Genomic DNA, 27,127 nt, shown 5'->3' with positions numbered 1-27,127 from the left:
GGCAGTTGTTGCACAGAGACATAAAAACATTGTATGGCTTATGGCACTGATTTACATAGGATATCAATGGAACTAGGACTTTGAACCTGATTTGCAACTGTTTGGATCCCTATGTAAAATCAGTTGCTGTTGCTCAGCAATTTACTTCTACGTGGTCCTAGTAGAACTGAGAATATTTTGTTGGAAAGGATGGCTTCTTATCTGAAACCTTTTTAATTTAACTATGTCATTCTGTCCTGGTGTTTATCCCTGCATGTTTCCTGGCAGCATATCTGAAATGGGGTTGTATACGAGAGTTAAGCCATGTCTACACTAGAGACCTTACAGCGGCACAACTATACCGATGCAGTTACGCCGCTGTAAGACCTCCTGCATTGCTGCTCTGCACCAATGGGAGAGAGCTCTCATCGGCATAATTAAACCACCCGTAACGAGTGGCAGTAACTATGTTGGCAAGAGAGCACCTCCTGCTGACATAGTGCTGTCCACCCTGGTGCTTCTGTCAGTGTAACTTACGTCACTCTGAGGGGTGATTTTTCACACCCCTGAGTGACACAAATGATACCGACAAAAGTTCTAGTGTTGACACAGCCTTAGTTATGAACCATTTATGGCTTTTGAGGCACTTGCAGTGTTAAAGTTCTATAAATTGTCGGCATTTGCATAAATGAATATTTGGAGTAATGTTCATACTTTACATAGAGAGACAAGGAGGGTGAGGTAATATCTTTTATTGGACCAATTTCTATGGGTGTGAGAGACAAGCTTTCAAGTCACATAGAATTCTTCTATTGCCCCCACCTTGTCCCTCTAATATTCTGGGACCAACACAGTTACAACTACACCGCATACATACTTCATATAGACAGTGGGTATAAAACATGAATCCAGTTTGTGGGGTTGTTTTAGGATTTTATTCCATTCAATATATATCATTCTTATATTGCTGGATAATTCAAATATCCTCTCTTCTCTTCCTCTTCTCCCCTCTTCCCCTCGAGTATATTGAGAATCATCTTTGCGTTTACAGCTATTAGTCCTGATTAGGTGAAAGGTCCTTTTTTTTTTTTTTTTTCTTTCCCCCCTGCTAGTATGTCTTTTGACACTGATTTGCTAACACTTCTCTAGAGTGATTGTAGACAAAACATGGACTAGGACTGTTATTTTAACTGGACAATTATCTTTTATTCTCAGAGCTGAAGCACTGCAACCATGAGTCAATGATGGCATTAGTGAAAAATTTTATACAAATACACAGAGGGAATAACTTGTAGCAGCAAGGATGGGAAAGAACCCAGCTGTTCAGTTCTACTTCCAGTTGTGTGGCAGTGTATTTCAAAGATTCTTGAATAGCTTCTTGTGCATGTCACTACATATTAATGATCAGATTCTGCAACCTTTATTCACTTTGAGTAGCAGTAACTCATGCAAGTAATCCCACTTGAAATGAGCTAGTGAATGTAACTATTTTCCATTCTCAGAAATTATAATACTTTGCACATAGGTCTTTTTTGGTCCAAGGATGCCGAAGTGCATTACAAACTTTAATTAAGCTTCCCAAAATCCCTATAAACTAAGTGAGCATTATTTTCATTTGACAGTGGTAAGTTTAGGCCCAGAAAGGTTAAATAGCTTGCTTAGGGTCATGTAGTAAATTAGCTAGAACCATGTATAAAACCAAAGAGACACAACTTCAGTCCCCTGCTCCTTAGATAAATCTCCCTCCTGAGCTCCATGACATTGCGAAAAATAGCCACTATAATGTTGGAGAGTTGGGAGTATTAGGTCCCCCAATGTCAAATTCACTAAATATTATGACAGTTGAACATATGGCTGTTTTTGTTCTTGGTTGGTTTGTTTTTCTCAGCAGACAGCTGAGGTTTCACCCAGCTCTTCTTATAATTTTGAGCCATCTGAAAAAACAGATTTTTTAAAAAAAAAGGAGAGGGTTTTTTTGTTGGCAGTAAAATGAATTTTAACAAGTAAATGTAAAGCGGAAATTAGAAACAGGCTTAAACCATGCCTGAATTTTGCATCTTGATCCCTCCTCTACTGAAAATTGGAACTTTCACATAGGTCCACTTACAACAAATGATGATGCTATATGAATGTGGGATGAGAGAAGGCCACAGAGATGCAAAATACTGACTGCCATTCAGTTCTAATTAACATATAATTTCATTTCCCATTTCTTTTTCAAGGCTGAGTTGAAAAACTAACCAATGTTTAATATACAAAAAGCTAGTTTGAATTGGCAACTAGCTAAGCCACTGATGTTCTAAGGGACAGTTAGATTGAGAACATAGAAAATTATGTAAGAGAATGGCCCAGTGGTTGTCAGACAGGTCAGTAGATCAGACAGTGACCAGTGCTTGATGCGTCAGAAGACAGCACAGAAATCCCAATAAACTCCCTAATTGTGAAATGCTGTTCCAAGGAGAGTGTGAGAGATTTTGGGTTTTTTTTACTGACCCTAGATGATGATTATTTGATGCTGAGTCATCAGCTGTGGCTGGTGATCAAGTAAGACTGGTTGTATTGCATTCCTAAAGGTCAGTTAGGGCTGCCTTTAAGATATTGATGTCTTTTGTTACCTGTGATGTAGTTTGGGTCTCTTCTTCTATACAAGGTCTCTTGATATTCATTGTATCTGGTTAAAACAGGGCTTGAAAAATCCTCACTCGGGATGAGTAGAAATCATTACTGGTGAACACAATCAATTGCTGTCAAATCCAAATTTTAATGGGGGGTGGGGAAGAGGGCCAGATCCTCAGCAGGTGTAAATTAGTGTCTGTCAATGGAGCTATGCTGATTTACACCCCTGAGGATCTGACTGTGTTGCTAATTTTCTGGCTGTGAAGATAATCCTTCAAACATGAATGAAAGTGTGAATTGATGCAGTGCTGTTTTCCTAAATCTGAAGAGAGACCACACTAGTGCCATTGCTGCAGTTCAGAGTTTTCACTGCTGTTGTTCAGAATTCTAAGGGCAGCCGCATAACAGAGAAAATTAATTTAAATACCACCGCCTGGAGAAGCTTTGAGCAATAACAGATTCAGTCACTGGAACTATTCGCTGGGTAGAGGACTGAGAAGCAGAGGTTGTGGGAGGCATAGAGGAGCAGAAATACACCCTTGTAGCAGCAGGCAAGCAGTCACATGCTATTTAATAATAATATATGGAGATATACCTATCTCATAGAACTTGAAGGGACCTTGCAAGGTCATCAAGTCAAGTCCAGCCCCCTACCTTCACTAGTAGGACCAAGTACTGATTTTGCCCCAGATTCCTAAGTGGCCCCCTCAAGGATTGAACTCACAATCCTGGGTTTAGCAGGCCAATGCTCAAACCACTGAGCTATCCCTCCCCCCAATTAGCTTAACAATTAGCAAAACCCCTCCACACCTGCCCCGGTAGCAGACAGGAGGACAGTGCTGCTTCTCCCTGCTGACAAGGAGAGAAGATTTTGGGGGAGATGGGAGCCTTCAGATTTGACTTTGTCTGTCAAGCACAGCAGGGTCTCCTTTACTTATTTAAATTGAATAGATACAGAATATCAAAACCAATTAATATATTCTGTACTATACTGATGTGACCCTGGGCTTCCAGAACAATCAAATAGCGCAAAAAGCTGTTTTGTAAAGGTTCACATTTTGGATTGAAAGTTCTCTGTTGCTCAGCTTGTCGTTTGGCCTGTGTGAAATGAGTTGAGTTCCATGCAAGTGGACGTTTGTGCCCATCTGGGGTGGAGTGAAGGATCAGGGCCTTAGACCTCACTAGACAGGGGTCCATTATCAAGCTGTCTGGAGTGGCTCACAAACGTGGGTGCCAATCTCAAGGCAGACTGTTACAAACCAGGACACAAACCCCAAATGGCTGTGTGTTCTATAATTAGATTTCACCAACCAAGTATCCAATGTGAACTCCTCAAGCACTATAACACCCTTAACATGGAGTCTCAGACACTTGCCTTGGGCACTCCAGTCTATCTTGCACCCACACTCAGTCTTGCCTTCGTGACAGACGGTTACTTACAACAAAAATCACAACTATATTCAAGTTACTCCCAGTCCCAAAGGACCAGTCACCTACCCCAGGTCAATTGTACCTTAGATCGCTCACCAAAGACCATGCTTGAAGCCAATCCTGTAATAAACCAGTTAAAGATTTATTAAGTAGGAAGGAGAAATAAGTTATATACAAGGTTAAAGCAGGTAAATATACACTCACAAATTAGTTACAATCTTAGGTTTCAAAAGGTAGGGTAATAGATGCTGCTGTAATATGTAAGTTCTATATGTCCATTAAGCTAAGCAACTTGGGGATCCCTTGTTTAAGCTTAGAAATATTGCCCTCTCCAAACTCCAAGCAGCATAGTGATAGTTATTTCTGGTAGGGATTTACATTTCCTTCTCCCAGAGTTCAAACTGTGATGGGATGAGGGTTTGTGCACATCCCCTCTTCGAGGGCGTGCGGGAGCAATCAACACAGTCTTGTGGAACATTAGTGAACAAAATAGTTCGTCGGTTGTCTATAGGCCTTCTTTGATTGGGCAGGAGCTGACACCTCTTGTGGTAAACTAGTATTTCACATTTGGTAATGCTTCTCTCCTGGCTATGGGGGTTTAGAGTGTTCTAGCAAACTCTTTTATAGTTACAAAGCAAACACTTGAATATTACCGTATAACATGATATACAGATTTTATAAGTGAAATTCATGCATGCATTTCATAAAGTCCAAACACTCAACACATTCTTATAAATTTAACGTCTATTTTAATAATGCTAACACAGATGAGTCAGACTGGTTTCCAGCTATTCATTTGTCAGCATTCAATGAGGGCTAGGGGGCCTTGGCATAAGCTGGCTCCTGGTCTGCCAGTGTCGCACAACTCCCTTTGCCCCTTGCAGAACCAACTCAACAGAGAAGCCAATGATTAAATGGATATGGAGAAGGAACTATCTTTTTGTGTCTAGAGTTTGCATATCTATTAGCACACTGATGGTGCTGGGTAGAGTAATTTCTGTGTATAAATAGAATGCTTCTGTGTCTTGTTCTGTGAATGAGAAATCTTTCCTAAGCATTAAATGCACCATTTTCCATCTTGCCCCCCAAAATCTATTTTTTATAAATATTGTAGGGGAAATAATCAAATGTGCATTATTTAACCTCTTGCCATGAATTAGATGTATATAATTAGTTTTGTTTAAATAGGATGCTAAAGATTTCAGCAATACCTTAATTAACACCTATTTTACTAGAAAGTTATAATGAACTACTTTGAGGGTACACACACACACACACACACACACACACACACACACACACACCCCACCAAAAGAATTTGTCATGATTTCATGTTATTAAACTGAAGGCCAAAGGAAGTAGCATAGATATACCCTTTATCACCGATTGTGTCTAAAAGCTCAAATAAACCCAAACTACAATAGTCATGCTAATACTGAGTCATGTTCAGCTAAAGTTCTGAGTGAAAGATGATGTACCCTGTGACCACAGTCCTTGGTTCAACTTGGCTGTGGTGAAAAACGTGGCCGAACACATGCTATAGGATGCTTTGATGCATCCTTAGACGTGCCCACAAATCTGGAAAGCTCTAGAATTTGCGTAACTTGTTCTAGAGCCTAATTCATTGAACTGAAGATGTTTAACTGAAACATTTACATGTTTGGTTTAAATGGGTGGTGAGTCTTGAGCATGACTCATTAAGTTTTAATTGTACAGAACCCACTAATATTAGTCCTTAGCATTTAAATAGCACTTATTGTTTGTTTACAGTAGTGCTGAAAGACTGCACTTGAGACTGAAGCCCATTGCGCTAGATACTGTTCAGACATCTAGTAAGAGACAGTCACTGCCCCAAAGAGCTTAGACAAGAAAAAGGGTGGGAGACGGTAAGTATCCCCCCATTTTACAGATGGGGAACTGAGGTACAGAGAGCTGGAGTGACTTGCATGTGGTCACACAGGAAACCTGTGGCAGACCCAGGAACTAAAGCTAGATGTCCTGAGTCCAAATCCATTGCTCTAGCCAGAAGACCATCCTATAAAGTCCTGTACAAATTACTTCTAAGGCTTTTTAAATGAGTTGCCTGGAGATTTCAGTCTCCTGCACTGCAACAGCCATAGCAGCTTTAGTGGTTATATGCATTCTCTCTGAAATGCATCCCCTTGCAGAGAACAGGGCAGCTGCTAGATCACTGCACACAGTACCTGAAGTAGAATATCTGGCCAAAGACACCAGGGGCAAACTCTTATCGTATGTTTGCCATTAACATTTTTTAAAGGGATATGCAACCCCCCTCCCCAAACAAATGTATCCCACTTGTTCATATGGGGAACCTAGAGCTATATGTTGTTTCATAATCTTTTATATTTTTCATGTATTGATTTGGTATTTGTCACTGCAGTCAAAATTTTCAAAATGAGCCACTGGCTTTAAGTGCCTTCATTTTGGAGTGCCCAGTCTGAGACACTTAAGGCTCAGTTTTCAGAGGGGCTGTGTGTCTGCAGCACCCTGGGTCTTAAAATGGAGCTCTATCCACGCTGAGCTCCCCAAAATGAAAACACTACAAATTCCACCCACCCACATCAATGGGGGGAGGGGAACTTGAGGGGGCCATCAGTGAAAGGGGGACAGTCACAGTAGCAAGGGAGGGAGACACTTGCCAAGGGACAACAGGTAGCTCTTCTCCCTGGGAATCTTTAGCACCCATTGGCCCACTGAGGGGGAGAGATGCTGACTGGCCAGCATTCCCCAGCTCCCAGGATTTAGCCCTGTGCTGGGGCCTTGTGGAAGCTCTCAGCTCTGTTTCAGCAGCCCATCCTACCCACCCAAACTAGGAATGGGAACCTGGTCTGATAGATGCAGCCGGTCTAGCCGATCACCTGTTTAGAGGGTCAGGAAGGAATTTTTTCTCCCACAGGCCAATTGGCAGAGGACCATGGAGTTTTTTACCTTCCTTGCAGTGCCATCAAGCCACAGTGGGTTGAGTAGGAACATGCCTAGTACCTAACTGAGATACTGGGGTGAAGGTGTTTATTCATCGCAACTTGTGGCCTGTGTTCAGTGCAGTTGAGACAATAGAATGAACAGTTCCCAGAAGTAAAAGGCCTTGGGCTCATGTGAAAGAGTGAGATCTTGTGGCCTTCACAGGCTGAGGTCAGACCATGTGGCAATAGTGAGCTGAGCCCAACCTGTGCACCCTCTGTCTTCCTCATGGGGGAGGAGGAGGGTGCTAGGACTCAGAGGGCTGAGGAACACCTAACCCACATTATGGGGTATATGGTAAGGAGCCCTGTAACCTTGGCGCCAGTTATGGGTTATATGGTAAGGAGCTCTGCAATGGAACCAATTAAATGCCTGATGTAGGGAAGTATAGGTGATGGGCAGGTAACCCCCCTCCCCTGTGTTAACATTTAATAAAACTTGTGGCCTGCCCCCTAATTCCATGCTTGTGCCTGTCCTCAATTTGATGTGTCCTCATCAAATTAGTCTTTAAAAAAAAAAAAAGGCTGTGTTTATTGCTGGAATTACTGATTGGGCTTCCAGCTAACACAATTGGTGCACCATTTTTCTTACCTTTATCCCGCTTGTACTGCCAAAATACTTGTACTGCAAAGAGCCCATCTCACTCTTTGCTTGAAATAAAATTATCTAGTAAAAATGTGGATAACAATTGTTGTGCTATAATTGTCATTGCTGGGACGATCCCCAAACACTTCCTTTTTTCCATTGACTCCGTTTTAGGTTTTTCAAGTTCTTCTTCTTGATTTTTTTTGGGGGGCTTTTATTGATGGCAAAAATAAATGATTGTGTATCTCATGTAAGCCTTCAGGGAGTCCCACAGTACACTGTGGAGACTACTTTTCTTTGGGTTTTCCCCTAGATGTTTTTAGAATCTCTGCCAGTTAAATATCATTCCACTGGTCCAGATTCCATTGTAGTTAGACAATGATCTTCTCCACTTTTAAATACTTTTGGAATCTTTCATTTGAACATTTTGCCTTGGAGCTAGTTTTGTTATTTCTGTTGATTTAGATAAAAGTTGAATAAATGTAAAAAGTACAACACTGAAAAAAATTTAACTTGTATGTGAGAACTCCATGAAATCTTCCTTCCACGGAAGCACTTACTTGTTCTGTTGGAATCTCTGAATGTATTCTTTATATTATATATAAATACTCAGTGCAATAATAATATATCAATGATTATTGCAATCCATTTGTCTAACTTCCCCCAAATTTGGCATGCAGCATAATTATGTATTATAATGTGCTTTTGTCACAGGCCTTCACAGGACCTTTGCAATGTCACACCCCATATGATGAACATTTCCTCTTGCTAAAACTCTTTGCATAAGCACTGGAATTATAAGCTAAAACATGAAGAGCTGTGCCAATTAACTTAGTTCAAGACTGTACTTATGATATCCAGTCACCAGGACAAACACAATACTTGTCTGAAAAAGGGGAAAGTTATGCAGACAAACCTATGGTAACTTTAACCTCATGCTTCAGGGTATAAATTAATTCCTTGCAGAGGTTGGGAAGAAATATTTTCCCTCTATTCAGCACTGCGCAACTGATTAGGTATTTTATAGGATTATTGACTTCCTCTGACTCATCAAGTATTGTCTACTGTTTCATGGGAGGGTACTGTAAAGTAGGGTTTTATAAAAGATACCAGAGAGCTGTCTATGGATCATTGGTCTGATTACCTCCCCCTACACGCTTCGGCTTTTATACACCATTGACGTCTGCCCCAACCCTGGCCATCCGTTCATTCTCAGCCCCAGCACCTGTCCTCATCACTAGCTCTGCCCCGATTAAACCTCCCCTTCAAATCTTATACCTGCCCTTTTCTCTCCACTTCCCTTTGCCTGCTTCATCTGCCAAAAATATCACCGGCATCCATGATTTTATCTCTCACCATCGCCAGCCTGTGGCACTCACTGACGCCTGCTTCCCCGACCACAAAACTTCCTCCGCAACTACTCTCGCTGCATCATCTTCTCTCTCATACTCCACCCTCAATCATTTCCCAAGAAATGGGGCACAGGCACCAGGCTTCTCCTCTACCATTCCCAACTCATTCTTCCCACTACATGGCAAGGTATCACTTTTTGTGATGATGGAAAGAACAAAGGAGAAAACATTATGTATGAATGATAAGGCTTAGAGATCCCATTGGGCTAGGTGCGGTGCATACACTCAGTCCCTGTGAACTGGACTGAGGTCACAAAATGCTTTTCACATAAATCCCCATACAGTCATCAGATAACAAAGTTTTACCTTCCACTGACCTCAGCTGAATTTGAATTGGGAAACTAATGTTAAGAGGTACATGGCGTGGCAAGAGTATATTTGATATGCAAATGAATATAGTGTTGATCAGAAGACTGTTTCTCTGCATTAAATGATCAAACTAACTTATGATCCTTCAAGACAATATTCAATGTGACTAATAAAATAGGATCTACTTTATTAATGCCAATAAAACAGCAAAGTGTGAACACTAAGATGAAATTCAATAAGGACAAATGCAAAGTACTGCACTTAGGAAGGAACAATCAGTTGCGTACATACAAAATGGGAAATGACTGCCTAGGAAGGAGTACTGCGGAAAGGGATCTGGGGGTCATAGTGGATCACAAGCTAAATATGTGTCAACAGTGTAACACTATTGCAAAAAAAGCGAACATCATTCTGGGATGTATTAGCCAGGAGTGTTTTAAGCAAGACACGAGAAGTAATTCTTCCGCTCTACTCCAGGCTGATTAGGCCTCAACTGGAGTATTGTGTTCAGTTCTGGGCACCACATTTCACGAAAGATGTGGACAAATTGGAGAAAGTCCGGAGAAGAGCAACAAAAATGATTAAAGGTCTAGAAAACATGACCTATGAGGGAAGATTGAAAAAAATTGGGCTTGTTTAGTCTGGAAAAGAGAAGACTGAGAGGGAACATAACAATTTTCAAGTACAGAAAAGGTTGTTACAAGGAGGAGGGAGAAAAATTATTATTCTTAACCTCTGAGGGTAGGACAAGAAGCAATGGGCTTAAATTGCAGCCAGGGAGGTTTAGGTTGGACATTAGGAAAAACTTCCTAACTGTCAGGGTGGTTAAGCACTGGAAAAATTGCCTAGGGAGGTTGTGGAATCTCTATCATTGGAGATTTTTAAGAGCAGGTTAGACAAACACCTGTCAGGGATTCTTAGATAATACTTAGTCCTGCCATGAGAGCAGGGGACTGGACTCGATGACCTCGCAAGGTCGCTTCCAGTCCTACGATTCTATGATTAATCAGTTTGATAATCTTAATTTAATTTCAAATCTAAGCAAATATCCCTTCATGTAGTGTGTCATACAGATGAATATAATAGCAATTTTAATGATCATTCAAATACAGGAATTCAGATTCAATTTAGGTGAACTTAAAATTACTTTTCTCTAAAGTAGACTGTGCTGTCATAACAACTTCAGATCATGATTGTATTACATCTACTGTTTCTTTTGGCAGCAGTCTGTCAAAAACAGAGGTGGTCTGAAATTTTGAGTCAGTGCTGTGCACTGAGGCAGGAATCTTGTGGGGGAAAAATAGTATGTGATCATGTAATTAAAGTCTGAATCATAATGCATAAACACAGCACCGCTCAATTAAGGCTGCACAGGAAACCTTAATTCTGGCATTTCTTAACTTTTGAGTGCTCGACTTTGCAACCTTAATTTATTTTTATCTGTGTGTGTGTGTGTGTGTGTGTGTGTGTGTGTGTGTGCTCTGTATAAAGCATCTTAGTGAGGTCTTAGTGAGAGTGAATGTCTTTGGCTATCCCTCGATGCGAGGCTGATGTCTGCCAAGGGGGTTCATTGGTGAGTTTTTAAGTGGCTGAGGAGCCCAATTTGTGCCCTGCAGATTTTCTCACAGAAGTGACCAGTGTAATCTTGGAGGAGACATAGTTGTTGGCTGGACTGTTGTGCCCTTTCTTTCCTCCTTTGTCGCTTCTTGGTCTCATGAGCACATCTGTTCTCCTCAAAGTGAGCTGTGGCTTGGTGTACGGTGTGGCGCCACTGTGTTCTGTTCTGCGTCAAGTCCTCTCAGTTTGTTGGGTTGATGCCTCCCTTTTTAAGGTGTAGTTTCAGTATGTCTTTGAAGCACTTCCACTGCCCTCTGTGAGCCCTTCTCCCCTGACTTAACTGAGAGAAGAGTACTTGCGTTGGGAAGGGAGTGTCAGGCATACGTACACAGTGGCCAGCCCAGCAGAGTTGGTGTTTCATGACCTGCGCCTCTCTACTGCTAATATTGGCTGCAGAGAGAACGCTGATGTTAGTGGGTCAATCTTCCCAGCGGATCCTGAGAATCCTCCTGAGGCAGCACTGCTGGAACCACTCCAGCCGCTTGAGATGTCGTCTATAGGTTAGCCAGGTCTCACGCCCATAGAGAAGGGTGGGGATGACAACTGCCTTGTAAACCAAGATCTTGGTACCTATTTGTAGATCCCTATCATTGAAGACTTGTTTGAGTAGTCTTCCAAAGAATGTGCTGGCACAGCGGATCCTGTATTCAATTTCTGTGTCAATGCTGGCTGTTTAGGAGAGATGGCTGCCATGGTATGGAAAATGGTCCACATTTTCCAGGGGTTCTCCACTGATGGTGATTTGTGGAGTACCAAGAGTAGTTTGTGCAGGTGAGGGCTGGTAGAGTACCTTGGTTTTCCCGATGTTGAGAGAGAGACAAAGGCTGCGATAGGCATCTGCAAAAAGATTTAAGGTACTTTGTAGGTCGGCCTCTGAGTGTGCGAGAATGATGCAGTCATCTGCATACTGAAAGTCCGTGATGCCAATTCTCGTGATCTTAGATTTTGTTTGGAGACGTCGAAGATTGAGGAGTTTGCCATCCATACAATACTCAATCCTGATTCCATCAGGGGAGGCACTCACAGATGAGAATCAGGATCACAGCATGGTAAATGGAGAAGAGTGTTGGAGCAGTGACATAGCCCTGCTTGACTCCAGTGTGAATGATGAATGGTTCGGTCTCTGAGTTGTTGCACGGAATGGTGGCAATCATCCCATCATGGAGTAGTCTGATGATGGAAATGAATTTCTGAGGACAGCCAAACCTACACAGCATCTCCCATAGGGCATCACGATTGATAGAGTCAAAGGGCTTGGTTAGATTGATGAATGCCATGAACAGTTACTGGTGTTGCTCTCTGCACTTCTCCTGAATCTATTGTCCCACAAAGATCATGTCAGTTGTGCCTCGGTATGGCCTGAAGCCACACTGTGATTCAATGTGATTCTGCAAGGGGGAGAAGGCGGTTTAGTAGGATTCAGGCAAGAATCTTTCCTGTGATGGAGAGGAGAGCAATACCTCTGTAGTTCCCGCACAAAGATTTGCCCCCTTTCTTGACTATTGTAACTATGTTGTTACAATACAGTAAGGTGGAATTTCTTCACAGGTCCAGATTTTGTTGAAGTTGGTAAAGTTTATTCTGGAGCAGTGTTCCTCTAGCTTTAAAAACCTCAGCTGGAATGCCATCTGGGCCTGGTGCCTTGTGATGGTTTTTGTCTGGGTGATGACAAGCCGGACTTCCTCAGAAGATGGGGGATCAGCAAGGTGTTTCATTGTCGAGCCTTGTGAAATAGACTTGTTGGTGTCTTCAAAGACTGTGGGCGATTTAGTAGGCTCTAAAGTGCTCCTTCCAGCATTGCTTAATGGCCGCATTGTCCTTGAGAAGGGTGGAGCCATCCTGGGAACATAAAGGGGTTGGGCCTTCAGAGATTGGCCCATATATAGCTTTTTTTTGCTTGAAAGAAGCTTCTTATGTCATCCTGGTCTATAAAATTCTGGATCTCAGAGGCCTTCTCTTGACACCACTTATTTTTGATGTCATGTAGCCTCCTTTGGACTTCAGCTTTGAGCAGGTGATAAGCTTCATGTTTTCGTTGCTTTGAGGAATCATTTTGCCAGTTACAGAATGCAGTTCTTTTCTGCTGAATTAATGCTAGGATTTCCTCGTTGTTTTCCTCAAACCGGTCTTGGTGCTGATGAATGGAATGTCCTATCGTTTCAGCACATGCACTGTGAATGGTATTTTTAAGTTGATCCCAGTGCTCTTGAATGTCCATGACATTAACAGGCAAGTTAGAGAGTTTCTCAGACAGGTATTGCTGGAACATCTGGCAGCTGGCTTGATCCTGAAGCGCTCTGATGTTATACTGATTTCTCTTAGTCTTTGGGTGTTTGCGGTGTGGTGGAGCAAGCTGCAGATACATGACTGATCTTACTAATCGACGATCTGTCCAACAGGGATCTATACCTCTCATGGCTCTTGTTATATGGACATTGGTGTAATCTCAAGCTCTGACTGTGACCTAGTCAGGAAGGTGCCATTGTTTGGACAGAGGATGTTTCCATGTGGTCTTAAATTTGTTACTCTGCCTAAAGATGGTATTTGTGATGAGCAGGTCATGCTCCACACATTTGCTGAGGAGAAGAATACCATTGGGGTTTACATTATCCACCCCTTTTTTGCCTATTTTGCTGCTCCAGGGTTGGGAGTCCCATCTGACTCTGGCATTGAAATCTCCCAGGAGGATAAGTTTGTTTACCTTAAGTGTGGCTGTGAGGACTTCATCAAGAGTGCTATAAAACTGTTCCTTGTCTTCCTTGTCATCAAGTGTTGGGGCATATGCGCTGATGGCCATGGCATATTGGTTGTTGCTGAGCTTGAGTCGAAGAGTCATGACATGCTTGTTGATCCCCATGGGATGCTCCAAAAGCTGACTGGTGATTTTATTTTTGATGGCAAAGCCAATCCCGTGAATGCATCTCTCTTCAGGTGGCTTTCCTTTTGAAAAGAAGGTGTAGCCACCTCCATCCTCTTTTAATTGGCCCTCATCGGCTCGGCATGTCTCACTAAGAGCTTCAATGTCAATGTTGAGTCTTGCCAGCTTGCTGGCAATTATGGCAGTTCTTCTTTCTGGACATTCACTGTGCTGAGAGTCCATAGGGTGGGGACATTCCAGGTGGCAAAATTCATTGTCTTATATCTTATGTTTCGGCCGCGGAGTTGAGTGATCCCACTGGATGTGGCCATCCAATCGGAAGAGTGTGAGACGGCCTATGTTTACAGCACCTTTTCTAGCCCCCTCCCCATTTGGGGTGAGCAGAGGGGATCCTAAAAAGGCCTGCTAAGTCAGTCGCTGCTGTTGAAATGCACTTCTGTCTCATTCAAGCAGAAGATGACTGTCACATGGCTGCTGCCTGCTTGCAGATTTGTGACTAAAAACTCCCAGAGATCACTGCTCTTGTCTTCACTGCCACTCATCCGTCACCACAGGGCTTTGTCGGGTGTGAGCCCTTTGGCACGTGAAATATTGTAACGTGGGGAAACCGGTGCGCAGGCGGTGACCACACAAGGCCTGACAGGAGGAAAACCCTGACCCAGTGGCAAGGAGATTCAAGACAACCGGGGTCTCCCTCCTGCTGCAGCCCTCATTCACCTTCACAGCCATAGAGTACTAAAAGGTTTTCTATATGCGCCTGATCCACCACTGGGTCTTGTGAAATTTGGTTAGTCAGTGGTGGTTTATCAGATTAGTCTCGGATGTGCTCATCAAGGGGGACCCTACCTGGCATATGAAAGTTCCAGATGATGTAGCTCTGAGGGTCTTTAGCCCACACAAGCCTCTCCACCACAACAAAGTTGCGGTCCATCAGAGAAGAAGAGTGGATGTATTGAGCATGTGAAAACAGCTGTTTTTCAAAGGCTTATCAGTCAAATTTGAGTGGATTTTCATGAGGACAGCAAAATGCACATCCCTGGGATAAAGGTGATCCCTTTCCAACCTTCAAATTCCTGCTCCAAAGCATGAGGGCACTAGAGATTTTTCAAGGAAAAGGTTGCCACAAGTTTTGACCAGGGGCAAAACTACATATTGTTTCCTAGCGTCGTTCTCAGAAATGACTGAACAGTTTTGGCAGACATTTTTCTAAAACAAGTCAGACTCGGGCAGACACTCAGCACGAAAAATTTCACCCTGAACAGTTAGTTTGGCCAAATTATAAATAATTGATAACGGGGTCTTATAATGGGAAGTGTAAACCAATCTCAATAATGACGCTACCAGCTCCACCTTTAATATAGCTTTTCCTGTAGGCAAATGGGACTAGCTATACCAGTATAAGATACCTTTATACCATTACAACTGCGCCCATACTGAGGTTGGTACTGGTATGATTGTATTGGTAAAAAATTACACCCTGAATCAACTTAGTAACTCCAGTATAACTTTCAAATGTAGACCAGGCTTTTGACTGAATTGTTATGGGGAGATTTTCAAAGGCATAAAAGACAGGGGTGCCTGGCTTTCATTGAAAGGCAATGGGAGATGGGTGCCTGTGCCTTTGGGTACGTCTACACTTACTTCCTGGTTCGGCGGCAGGCAATCGATCTTTTGGGATCGATTTATCGCATCTTGTCTAGACGCGATGGATCGATCCCGGAAGTGCTTGCCATCGACGCCGGTACTCCAGCTCGGCGAGAGGAGTACGCGGCATCGACGGGGGAGCCTGCCTGCCGCGTCTGGACCCGCGGTAAGTTCGGACTAAGGTACTTCGCATTCAGCTACGTTATTAACATTATTAACGTAGCTGAATTTGCGTACCTTAGTCCGAAGTGGGGGGTTAGTGTGGACCAGGCCTTTGAAAATCTTCTCTTAAGTCTCAAACTTACAGCAGCTTCCTGATTCCAATTTCCTCACTTTAGTACAGTCTTTTTTTGCTGACCCATGTTAACTTGTTGGTAGTTGGCTGCTGTCTCAGAAGGCCGCAAGTTCCCTGTTTTATAGCTCCTAAACTTCCTTTTGGTTAGTTATTGAATACCCTTTATTTTATGCTCTTCCTGAGCTCCTTTGAAATTCACAACATTTCCTTAACTAATTTAGTGAGGCTTAATTTAAAAAGACAGTGGAGTGTTTTACTGCTCCTTTTTGGTAGGACCCAAGGGAAAAATAAACAGACCCTTAGACAGAAACACTGGGCCACACATGTTTCTGATGGAGGTGGGTGCTACTTCAGTTAAATTCTGCCCACTTGTGTGACAGTGACAAATTTGATTGATCTGAATGAAAAAAATGAATTGAATGATCTTTCTACTGCAGTTAATGTAGTCCATATTAAAATAAGGATATGAAAAGATGTATTTGTGCATTTGGGGGGGGGGGGGTCTTAGTTTAATTCTAAGTATGAATAGATATTTCCTCTCAGTTATAGAGAGATTATTCTTTCCTCTCTCCCAGCGATTGAGCTGCCTCAGCATTAAAAATATGAATGAAATTACATTAACCCCTGCCTTTCTGATTCAGATGGCCTTAATTTTTCACACAATGCATTGAAGAACTTGTTGCAACAAGTTATTGAGTTTAACAGGAATAAAGAAGGGATTTAACGTTTATATAAACAACAAAAATGTCCAAAATTCTTACAGTAAGTATTAAAGTATATACCAAGAGTTTTGGAAGGGATATAAACTCTTATTCTTCAGGGCTTTTGGCAATCTCTAACTATGGCAATTCCTAAATTCATATTACAGTAGCTTCTTTTTGTTTGACTCAGTGCTTCTGTATAAAGAATATTTTGGGGGGGGGGGAAGGGTTGTATGGCCCCAATTGACATCCTATTGACTTGAGTAGAGCTCTGCACTAATTGCAATGAAAACAGTTGCTGCTAGTTCATAGTTACAATGGAAATCTTGAAAGGAGCAATATTGTGCCACCCAAGGTAGCTGCTGAATAGCTGCAGTGATCCATTAATTTTTGGTTATTTCTTTTCTCTTTTTAGATGTGGTTATATAAGACCTTGGGAATGTGTGATTTGAGCTGAAGCTTGCCAAAAGCAAAGGTGGTGCTAGAGGCATTAAAATGGCCTGACGGGAACCACTTATTACCTCCAAAGAATTGCAGAATTCTTTGTACTGCAAACATCCAATTGTCCTCCTGGCTACCTCCTAAGCTAGCTCTTCAGCTCCTCCCCACTGCCTGCCTTTTCTGCCCCACCTCCTCAGGAGGCACGATGCCTCACAGAGCATCCAGAACCACCAGGGGAGTGTGCATGCTTCGCCATCTCATTGAATGGCCAGCTTTGCTCTGCCCTTTTTGGGGCAACTTGTACCTTCTAGTGTGCATGCAGGACACAGCCTGGCATTTCCCCCTGTGCGAGGAAAGGCCTGCATATGTCCTTTTTCCACACACTCCTGTGCACCTGCCTAAAGCAAAAACTGGCCTCTAACAAGGAACCAAATGTACACACGGTAGCTACTGAGAATTTGCATTCGAACGTTAAGAAAACTGTTAGCTAAATGATTGAACTGTATCTTAAATAATATTTATACTTAGTATATGTATATGAACGTACATAACTGATATATCTAATTGTACTGTACTGTTTCATTAATCTGTAAGGCTGCAAGGACATGAGAAACACTTTGATACATGACATTCTGGATAATCGCAGCTGAGCAAAACATTCACTTGCATTGAGGTGGGTGGAATCGCATGAGAAACGTGGCTAATCAATGTTATACTGGATTGAAATCTTTATATCCTCAGCTTATCTCAAAATTCAGGTCTTCATTAAAAGTCAGAATTTTGGGAACCCTTTTCAACCTAGGTGGTTACTCTGCTCTATTAGAAAATATGTTTTAGAAGGAAAATGTTATTTTTAACCACGGGTCTTTGTTCATTATGCAGTGATGAAAGGAGCTGTGGTATTACGGTTCACTTTGGAAACACGTTGAAGTCTGTCCATTGTGAAATTGGATCCATAAAGAATAAGATCTTTGATTGTGATACCTGCATATAAGATCTGAACCAAAAATGTCTTGTATCGATCCATTTCAACACATTACAGTGAGTACATTTGACTTTCCTATGCATGTTGTATTGTGCATCATCTGTTGCAAGCAGTTACTAGCAATAACTGTATAGTGTTAGTATCGTCATGAAACTTGAAAGACTCTCAGTATAGGTTTGGGTTAATTAAGAATAGATTTAGGAGAATTTTATTTAAAATGAAATTTGATAGATATTATTGATGTTTTTGTAAAATTTTCCAAAGCTCCCAAGGATATGTCTACACTGCAGCTGGAGGTGAGCCTCACAGCTTGGGTAGACAGACTAGCACTAGCTTGGCTCAAGCTAGCATGCTAAAAATAGCAGCATGGACATTGCAACACCAGTGAAGGCTTGGCTAGCCACCTGAGCTCGGACCCAGGGGTTGGGTGGGTCCAAGCTCAGGTGTCTAGCTGGAGCCTCTGCACCTAACTCGCCTTTGAAAATAGAACTTACGCTCCTACGTCACCTACGCACTTTTCAAATATTACCTTAGACATTACTTGTAAATTATCATAATTTTAATGACTTTTGGATTCAAGACTCATAAACAGTTCAGTCATATGGTGCTTTGATAATTTGATAGTTATATTTCCTCTATTAATAGTCTCATGAATTGATTGTCAGATAGAACTGAGAGCAGAAGCGTTCACCAATTTTCTACAAATGCAACACCAAATGTGTTTAACTTTCTCTTAAAAGTGATTTTTCTCGCAATCTTGACTGGCGTGATAAATTGAAAATAATTTAACACCTGAACCAAAGTCTATTGAAGTCAAGGGAAGGCCCTTACTGAATCCTCCAACTTCGCCTACAAACTTAGTCTATAAATAACTAAAACTTTGCACATTGAACAATGGAATCACAAATCCCATCTGAACTGGAATCACTAACATAAGCAGGATGTGTTCATAAGATCACATATTGTTCGTAACTCTGGGAAACCTATTACAGCAGGAAAAGCAGTGTGTGTTCAGAGGTAGTTACCAATATACTTGTCATAATGTTGAACTTCTGAGTTGCTAAAATACAGTACGTTTCCTTGAAATGATCGCTTATCAACTATGTGGTTTTTTCCCCCTATAGTCACATCCTTTAAATGAGTCTGCAGCCAACGGATGTCAAGCACGTGTTTTATTCATGCTGAAGCTTTGTGAAGGCTGTTGTGATGCCAGTCTCAGGTTGGCAGGCAGCATTATTTAATAGAGTTTAAAATGGCCTGCCAACTCTGAAGATTGCTGTTTGTAATCAGATGGCTACTATGTATGTGTATCGCTGTCCTCTCCTGGATGGAATGTCAAACCTGCTCAAATATCTGTGATGCATAGATTCATAGATTCATAGATTCTAGGACTGGAAGGGACCTCGAGAGGTCATCGAGTCCAGTCCCCTGCCCGCATGGCAGGACCAAATACTGACTAGACCATCCCTGACAGACATTTATCTAACCTACTCTTAAATATCTCCAGAGATGGAGATTCCACAACCTCCCTAGGCAATTTATTCCAGTGTTTAACCACCCTGACAGTTAGGAACTTTTTCCTAATGTCCAACCTAGACCTCCCTTGCTGCAGTTTAAGCCCATTGCTTCTTGTTCTATCCTCAGAGGCTAAGGTGAACAAGTTTTCTCCCTCCTCCTTATGACACCCTTTTAGATACCTGAAAACTGCTATCATGTCCCCTCTCAGTCTTCTCTTTTCCAAACTAAACAAACCCAATTCTTTCAGCCTTCCTTCATAGGTCATGTTCTCAAGACCTTTAATCATTCTTGTTGCTCTTCTCTGGACCCTCTCCAATTTCTCCACATCTTTCTTGAAATGCGGTGCCCAGAACTGGACACAATACTCCAGCTGAGGCCTAACCAGAGCAAAGTAGAGCGGCAGAATGACTTCTCGTGTCTTGCTCACAACACACCTGTTAATACATCCCAGAATCATGTTTGCTTTTTTTGCAACAGCATCACACTGTTGACTCATATTTAGCTTGTGGTCCACTATAACCCCTAGATCCCTTTCTGCCGTACTCCTTCCTAGACAGTCTCTTCCCATTCTGTATGTGTGAAACTGATTTTTTCTTCCTAAGTGGAGCACTTTGCATTTGTCTTTGTTAAACTTCATCCTGTTTAACTCAGACCATTTCTCCAATTTGTCCAGATCATTTTGAATTATGACCCTGTCCTCCAAAGCAGTTGCAATCCCTCCCAGTTTGGTATCATCCGCAAACTTAATAAGCGTACTTTCTATGCCAATATCTAAGTCGTTAATGAAGATATTGAACAGAGCCGGTCCCAAAACAGACCCCTGCGGAACCCCACTCGTTATGCCTTTCCAGCAGGATTGGGAACCATTAATAACAACTCTCTGAGTACGGTTATCCAGCCAGTTATGCACCCACCTTATAGTAGCCCCATCTAAATTGTATTTGCCTAGTTTGTCGATAAGAATATCATGCGAGACCGTATCAAATGCCTTACTAAAGTCTAGGTATACCACATCCACAGCTTCTCCCTTATCCACAAGACTCGTTATCCTATCAAAGAAAGCTATCAGATTGGTTTGACATGATTTGTTCTTTACAAATCCATGCTGGCTGTTCCCTATCACCTTACCACCTTCCAAGTGTTTGCAGATGATTTCCTTAATTACTTGCTCCATTATCTTCCCTGGCACAGAAGTTAAACTAACTGGTCTGTAGTTTCCTGGGTTGTTTTTATTTCCCTTTTTATAGATGGGCACTATATTTGCCCTTTTCCAGTCTTCTGGAATCTCTCCCGTCTCCCATGATTTTCCAAAGATAATAGCTAGAGGCTCAGATACCTCCTCTATTAGCTCCTTGAGTATTCTAGGATGCATTTCATCAGGCCCTGGTGACTTGCAGGCATCTAACTTTTCTAAGTGATTTTTAACTTGTTCTTTTTTTATTTTATCTGCTAAACCTACCCCCTTCCCATTAGCATTCACTATGTTAGGCATTCCTTCAGACTTCTCGGTGAAGACCGAAACAAAGAAGTCATTAAGCATCTCTGCCATTTCCAAGTTTCCTGTTACTGTTTCTCCCTCTTCACTAAGCAGTGGGCCTACCCTGTCTTTGGTCTTCCTCTTGCTTCTAATGTATTGATAAAAAGTCTTCTTGTTCCCCTTTATTCCCGTAGCTAGTTTGAGCTCATTTTGTGCCTTTGCCTTTCTAATCTTGCCCCTGCATTCCTGTGTTGTTTGCCTATATTCATCCTTTGTAATCTGTCCTAGTTTCCATTTTTTGTATGACTCCTTTTTATTTTTTAGATCATGCAAGATCTCGTGGTTAAGCCAAGGTGGTCTTTTGCCACATTTTCTATCTTTCCTAACCAGCGGAATAGCTTGCTTTTGGGCCCTTAAAAGTGCCCCTTTGAAAAACTGCCAAGTCTCCTCAGTAGTTTTTCCCCTCAGTCTTGATTCCCATGGGACCTTACCTATCAGCTTTCTGAGCTTACCAAAATCCGCCTTCCTGAAATCCATTGTCTCTATTTTGCTGTTCTGCCTTCTACCCTTCTTTAGAATTGCAAACTGTTTGAGATATTTGCAACAAAACAAAACATGCCCAATTTAAAGTATCTGAGTAGCTCCTTGAGGTCAGTGGGATTACTCATGTGCTTAAAATTAAGAACATACTTTAGAACTTCTCTGAGCAGCTAAATGAAATATAATCTAATGCCCTTATTCAATGAAGTTTGGTAGGACTGCTGTCATGGGACAGAAATATAATGGGAAAGTGCAGTTTTTAAAATAAAATGTAGTTAAATTTCTCCTCTCCTGTTGAACCATAGTTCATTGTCAATAAAAGAGTTAATAGGAGTTAAAATGAGACATAATTTTCATGACTTTTTGGTTGAAAAGTGAAATTTCACAGAAAAGCATAATCAAAATCCTGAACTTTAAGAGTAATCTTTTCCTAGTTTTTAAATGTTGTCCCTTTTCTTTTTCATGAAAGCCTCACACATAAATAGAAGGGGAAATTGACTGAGTGAGTTATTGAGTTTACAGGAAGTTAGTGAAACTCACTGCACTGTTAGAAGCACAGAAATTAGGTTACAGGGAGGAAAATTATTTCTCTTTCTCCAGTTATATTGATGTTTAGGTGTTGATTGAAAGAATAATAGGTAAAATATGTACAGCCTCGAGTGTGGACTTTTTTTAAAGTTTACAGTGTCCCTTTGAAAGAAGGAAATGTACTTTATAAAAGTTGTTTAAACAAAACAATCCCTTTCCTCCCTAGCCCAATTATCTGCTTAAATTTCCTATTTGGTACCAAGGAAGTAAAAATGTTATACAATTGATGCAAGTCAGAATGCTTTGATGTATGTTTTGTGCACGGTTACATCTTGTCTTCAGATTAAATTATGTGATTCAGCATCTCCATGCGTGAATGGTAATGGGCACCTTTTAAAAAAAATATGAAACCATTTGAATTTCTCAACAGGCACGAAGATTCTTATTCAAAACCAGTTCACTTTACAGAAAAGTTTGAATGAAACTTGAGTGCACTGTTCCGATTCCCAGGATAATGGTAGTAAAGTGAAATGTAATCAAACTAGTTTTTTAAAAAAGGAATAGTGAATAATTGTCACTTACTTGCCTCATATATAAGAGAGGAACTAGAGTTTTTATTGAGGACAGGAAGACATTAAGATGAGAGACAGGAAAGGGTAAGCTAGGGGTTGCAAGAAAGGGACAGGAGTGTGTATGTGTGTGGAATGAGGTGCAAAGAGATGGCTGTGAGTGTACTCATGACAATTCTACGCTTGTATGTACACAGTGTTACCCGCACAAAATTGTCTGTTACTCACACACTCAAGGGCACCCACCTTTACCCAGTTCCTAGGGCTCAAGGCGTAACTCTCTTAATTTAGGAACCCCCACCCTTTCCCAGTTCCTAGGGCTCCAGGTGAAAAGCACCTAACTTTATCCCTCTGTGGGCTCCAGGCTTTCTACTCCGGGGGCTCCGGGCAAACACCCTTTCCCTGTGGATTCAGGGCTTAATCTTTTGCAGGTTTACGGGGTCTCTTACCAGTGAAAGAGCCTTACATAGTAATATACTACATAACCTCTATTAATTAACAGTCACCAAAAACAGAATTCACACACTACACATACAGTGCTCACCACTCCCAATAAGACAGATGAACTTTTCTTGATGGCCAATCAGGACCAGGTCCATCTGGGGGACTCCAGTTTCTGCATGGTGTCATTGGCAGAGTGTTGAGGTCTGGCAGCTCTGATCTTTGGGGCTGTGTCCTGGAGTTGGTTCCCAACGAACTTCCTTTTGGACCCCAGTTTATATAGTGAAGTTTGAGTCCTGGTTAGCTGTACCTTAACTGATCATTATACTAATTTTTTTTTTAACCAATCCTACCATAGTGTAACAAAATTCTCTAACCAACCCTACCCCACCACCTTAATTAATTTACACCTAGCAAAATTAATTATGTAACAGACAAACAATTAAATAACCAGACAGATACCATACAGATAAACAATAGGGAAGTGGGGACCATGATGACAAAACAATAAAGAAACGAGGATTTCACAACCACAACTATTAAGTGATTTCTTGATAGATAGAATGCGATCAAACTAAGTTTTCTTTAGCCACCTTAAGATCTGTTTCTTTATCTGGTGATAGTGGGTGCCATTAGAACAGGTTGTTAAGAAGGAGACCCTGATATTACATTGTTTACATGTAATTTAGATAGAATGTGAGGATGTGACTTTCTGCTTTTAGCTTATGGCTGCTGTCTCTCCTAATATGGCTGCTACTGCTTAGCCAAAGAACAAGGCCTCAGACCTTACAACAGAGTGGACTGAGCCATCAGAAGGAGAATATTCCTGGCAGAAATTCCTGTGACTCATATAATCCATCCAGGTGGCCTGTATGGTTGAGTGATTTCCTCCCTGCTTTTCCACTGGAGAGGTTTAGTTAGTTTTGCAGGAGAAAGAGGAATTGAGGTAAAATTGTCAAAAACCCTTAAGTCCCATCTTCAAAAATGTCACTTTTGAACATGGGAATCAGGCTCCTAAATTACTTAATGGCTTTTGATAACTTTATCCTCAGTGTCTAAGGCCCAGGTTTTTAGAGGTATTTAGAAGTTGCTTTGCTCAGTGTTGCAAGGCCTAAGTGACTTATATAGTTAAGTTCCATTTTCAGAAATGACTTAAGCACGTTGGAGACAAAGTCCCATTGACTTTCAATGTCCATCCTTCCTCTCTGCTCCTGGGTGTTTGGTTCTCTAGAGTAATGGCCTCCAAAAAGATAAATTTCTCTAGCAGCGGAGATATGTGGGTGGGTTTATGTATTGTGGGCTGCTGCTTTTAATTATAACCCTATCTTTAAAAGAGCATCCATAAAGAAACACCACATTGTGAAACAGAGGTTGTTCAGCAGACCTGAGTCCTGTGGAGGTAGAATATACTAATTAACTTTGTTGTAAAGTATCATCAAGAAGCAGACAAAAACTGAGAGGCAGTAATGAAAAGTTTTCCCTGCCCTTCCCCAACTATCTTGTAAAACTGCTCGATTAAGCTGCAAATGTCAAAATGATAAGGAGAAGTTGTTGGTTTTTTTTCTTTTTTCTTTTAAGCCTTGGCGCCTGGGAGGCAAAAAGCGCTGGGCATGCTAAAACTTCTAGGGTATGTCTTCACCACAGAGTTAGCCTAAGCTCTTACGTGGGTGTTGCACCAACCCTCTTTTTGTCATCTGAGTTTGGCGTTACTTTCAATCTGGGCTTGCTGGCACGGCGCAACGTGTGGGTTAGAACCTGGGTTCTGCTTTCACTCAGGCTGGTAACCTCACTTTGCAGTGAGGGCATTGGTTAAATCATTCAAGTGCTGCTGGTCCTTCAATGCCCTCCCACAATTCCCTGTGTGCCCAGAAGGACAGACAAGTCTTTCCACAATCCATTGTCAAGGAATCGTAGGGCAGCTCAGCTTACTGCTGCAAAGAACTATGGGTTATGCCTCAGAAGCCCTAGTGAGACACATGGAGGAGTGCAGCACTGGTGAGAACACAGTAATTTGGGGATGGCTTTGTGGTGTGGCTTCTTGCACCCAGGCTAGGCTAACTTGGCTGCTGAAACCTGGGTGCTGATCCCCTGGGCCAACTCTGTAGTGAAGACATACTCCTGGAGTCACTCTGAATGCTCTCTCCTGTTGTTTTGTCATTACGGTCTGGCAATACGTTGTGCAAAGCTTCATACTGCTGACTGCTAGGAGGAGCATGTGTTGAGATTGGCTACTGAGTTTTTGTCTGTTCTCCCTGACTCACGGTTACTTAGTTGTTTGCTAGTCAGCTTTGCCGTCTGAAAGTCACTGTCTTGAGAAATCAATGCAGAGAATTAATGATAGTGCTTACAGGGACTGTCATTTATCATAAGTTTGTATAGTGCCTAGCACAATGGGGCCCAACCTTATTGTGGTCTTTAAACACTACTACCATATAAATGTAAAATAATAATGCAGTGTACAGTATTTCATCAGTAGTGCTCAATGCACCTCACAAAGGTGGCTACATATCATTATTCCTGTTTTACAGAGGGAAAGCTAAGTCTCAGGCATATGTAAGTGATTTATATGAGGTCACACTGGAGTCCGTGACAGAGCCAGGAACAGAACTTGGGTCTCCCAACGCCCAGACCTGTGCTTTGTTCCCCATATGTCATGTGTATGGGCTATAAATTATTTAGGTTGGGGCCATGCATTCTATGTTCTCTACATTGTCATACACAATTACAATGCTCATAAAATATGGAACGAGCTTTCAGTGCCACAATATAACAGGGATGGGCAAATTGGAGGGCTAGATGGATGAAATAAGAGCAGACCTGAACCAGATTTTGAGGTTCAGCAAAATTAAGGCTGTCGCTTTTTTCCTCCTATTTTCATGTCTCTAGACTTCCTGGTTCCATTCAGGCACTATGGCATTGGGAGTGCTGACATACCATGAGGTTTCTCTTGAAGTTTCAGAGTCTGACAGAAAACAGAAGTCCCTGAGATTGCATGAGATTCTAACTTCTGGAAGCATAACTGAATTGGTGAACTTTCGTGTTCACTCTTCACTGTTACTCTGCTAGGGTCTCTTTATGCTCTGAATTTTGATACATACGGGACATATACAGTCTGTATGTATAACTATACGCATACAGTATATGCACAATATAAATATATATTCAGCAACATTATTTAGGTATAATTGTATCATTTTTATTATTGAAAGGGAGTTAAAACACAAACTAAAATAATACATCTTGCAAAATAGCTTTTCACTTCTTGGTAAGCTGTCATTGACTAATTAAATGCCTCATAGCAGGTACCAAGCTTGGAGAGGAGGAGTGTTATTAATTGAAACTAAAATTTAAAAAAAAGTGTGGGAGGAAAAACATGTAGGAGTGGCTGAAGGAACATCAGGCTACATGTAATGCATTGTCTTAACTTTCAGTAAAGCTACAAGAAATTAAAGGGTGCACATCAGCTGTAAGATGTTCTTTCCTGTATGCATTTCTCTTACATTTTGAATAGGGGATTTTTCTTTTTGCTGCTCCTTGGACAAATGAAAGCTATTTTGACAATTTATTTCTGTTTTTGGAGTTTTATTTCCTGTTTAACCACATGCCATTTGATTTCCAGGTGGAACACCAGTATTCGCACAAATTAACTGTGACGGTATTGAAAGCCACAAATGTTACAAAAGGGGCTTTCGGTGATATGCGTGAGTATCGCTGTTATTGATTCACCAATCTTCATTTCTCACCTATTCAGTTTTCTTCTCACAATGTGGGAGCGTTCTAAGCTTGTCATGTATTCGCAGTACCATTGGTGCTTTCTCTCTAGTTTTGCTAATGCCCAGGAATTGCTGTTTAAACATATTTGCTTTGTCATTGCTCACTCATATTAGTTCACATGGCACTTTTGCCTCTTCTCCCACATTTGACCCAAAAAAAGATGAATGAATGAGTTGTATGCTGCTAGCAGCACCTAGAATAAGTCAGAGGCTGAGTCGGAAGTGAGTTCTCAGTGTAAGGAAACTGGGGGTGGTTGTGTCTTCAAAAGGTTGCGGTTTGGTGAAAGACCAAAAAAAAAAAAAAAAAAAACACGAGAGAGAGAGAGAGAGAGAGAAAAACCCAGAACCCTGCTGATTCAGCACAGAGCAATAAAGCAGCTTTCACTATGAAGAATATATATGGCAA

The 27,127-nt window shown here is 41.6% G+C and overlaps 1 protein-coding gene across 1 annotated transcript in view; it reads left to right on the top strand.

Moving 5' to 3' along the window:
* Positions 1 to 17,858: 17,858 nt before the first annotated feature.
* PLA2G4A (phospholipase A2 group IVA) overlaps positions 17,859 to 27,127 on the top strand; it is a 113,705-nt gene continuing 104,436 nt past the window's right edge. The window contains exons 1-2 of the mRNA XM_065409689.1: positions 17,859 to 17,931; positions 26,568 to 26,649. Coding sequence (XP_065265761.1) covers positions 17,899 to 17,931; positions 26,568 to 26,649 — 115 coding nt within the window. The 5' untranslated portion in view covers positions 17,859 to 17,898. The remainder of the gene's footprint in view (positions 17,932 to 26,567; positions 26,650 to 27,127) is intronic.

Source organism: Emys orbicularis, chromosome 8 (genome assembly GCF_028017835.1).
Source record: "Emys orbicularis isolate rEmyOrb1 chromosome 8, rEmyOrb1.hap1, whole genome shotgun sequence".
NCBI lineage: Eukaryota > Metazoa > Chordata > Testudines > Emydidae > Emys > Emys orbicularis.
This window is presented reverse-complemented; position numbering and strand designations above follow the sequence as displayed.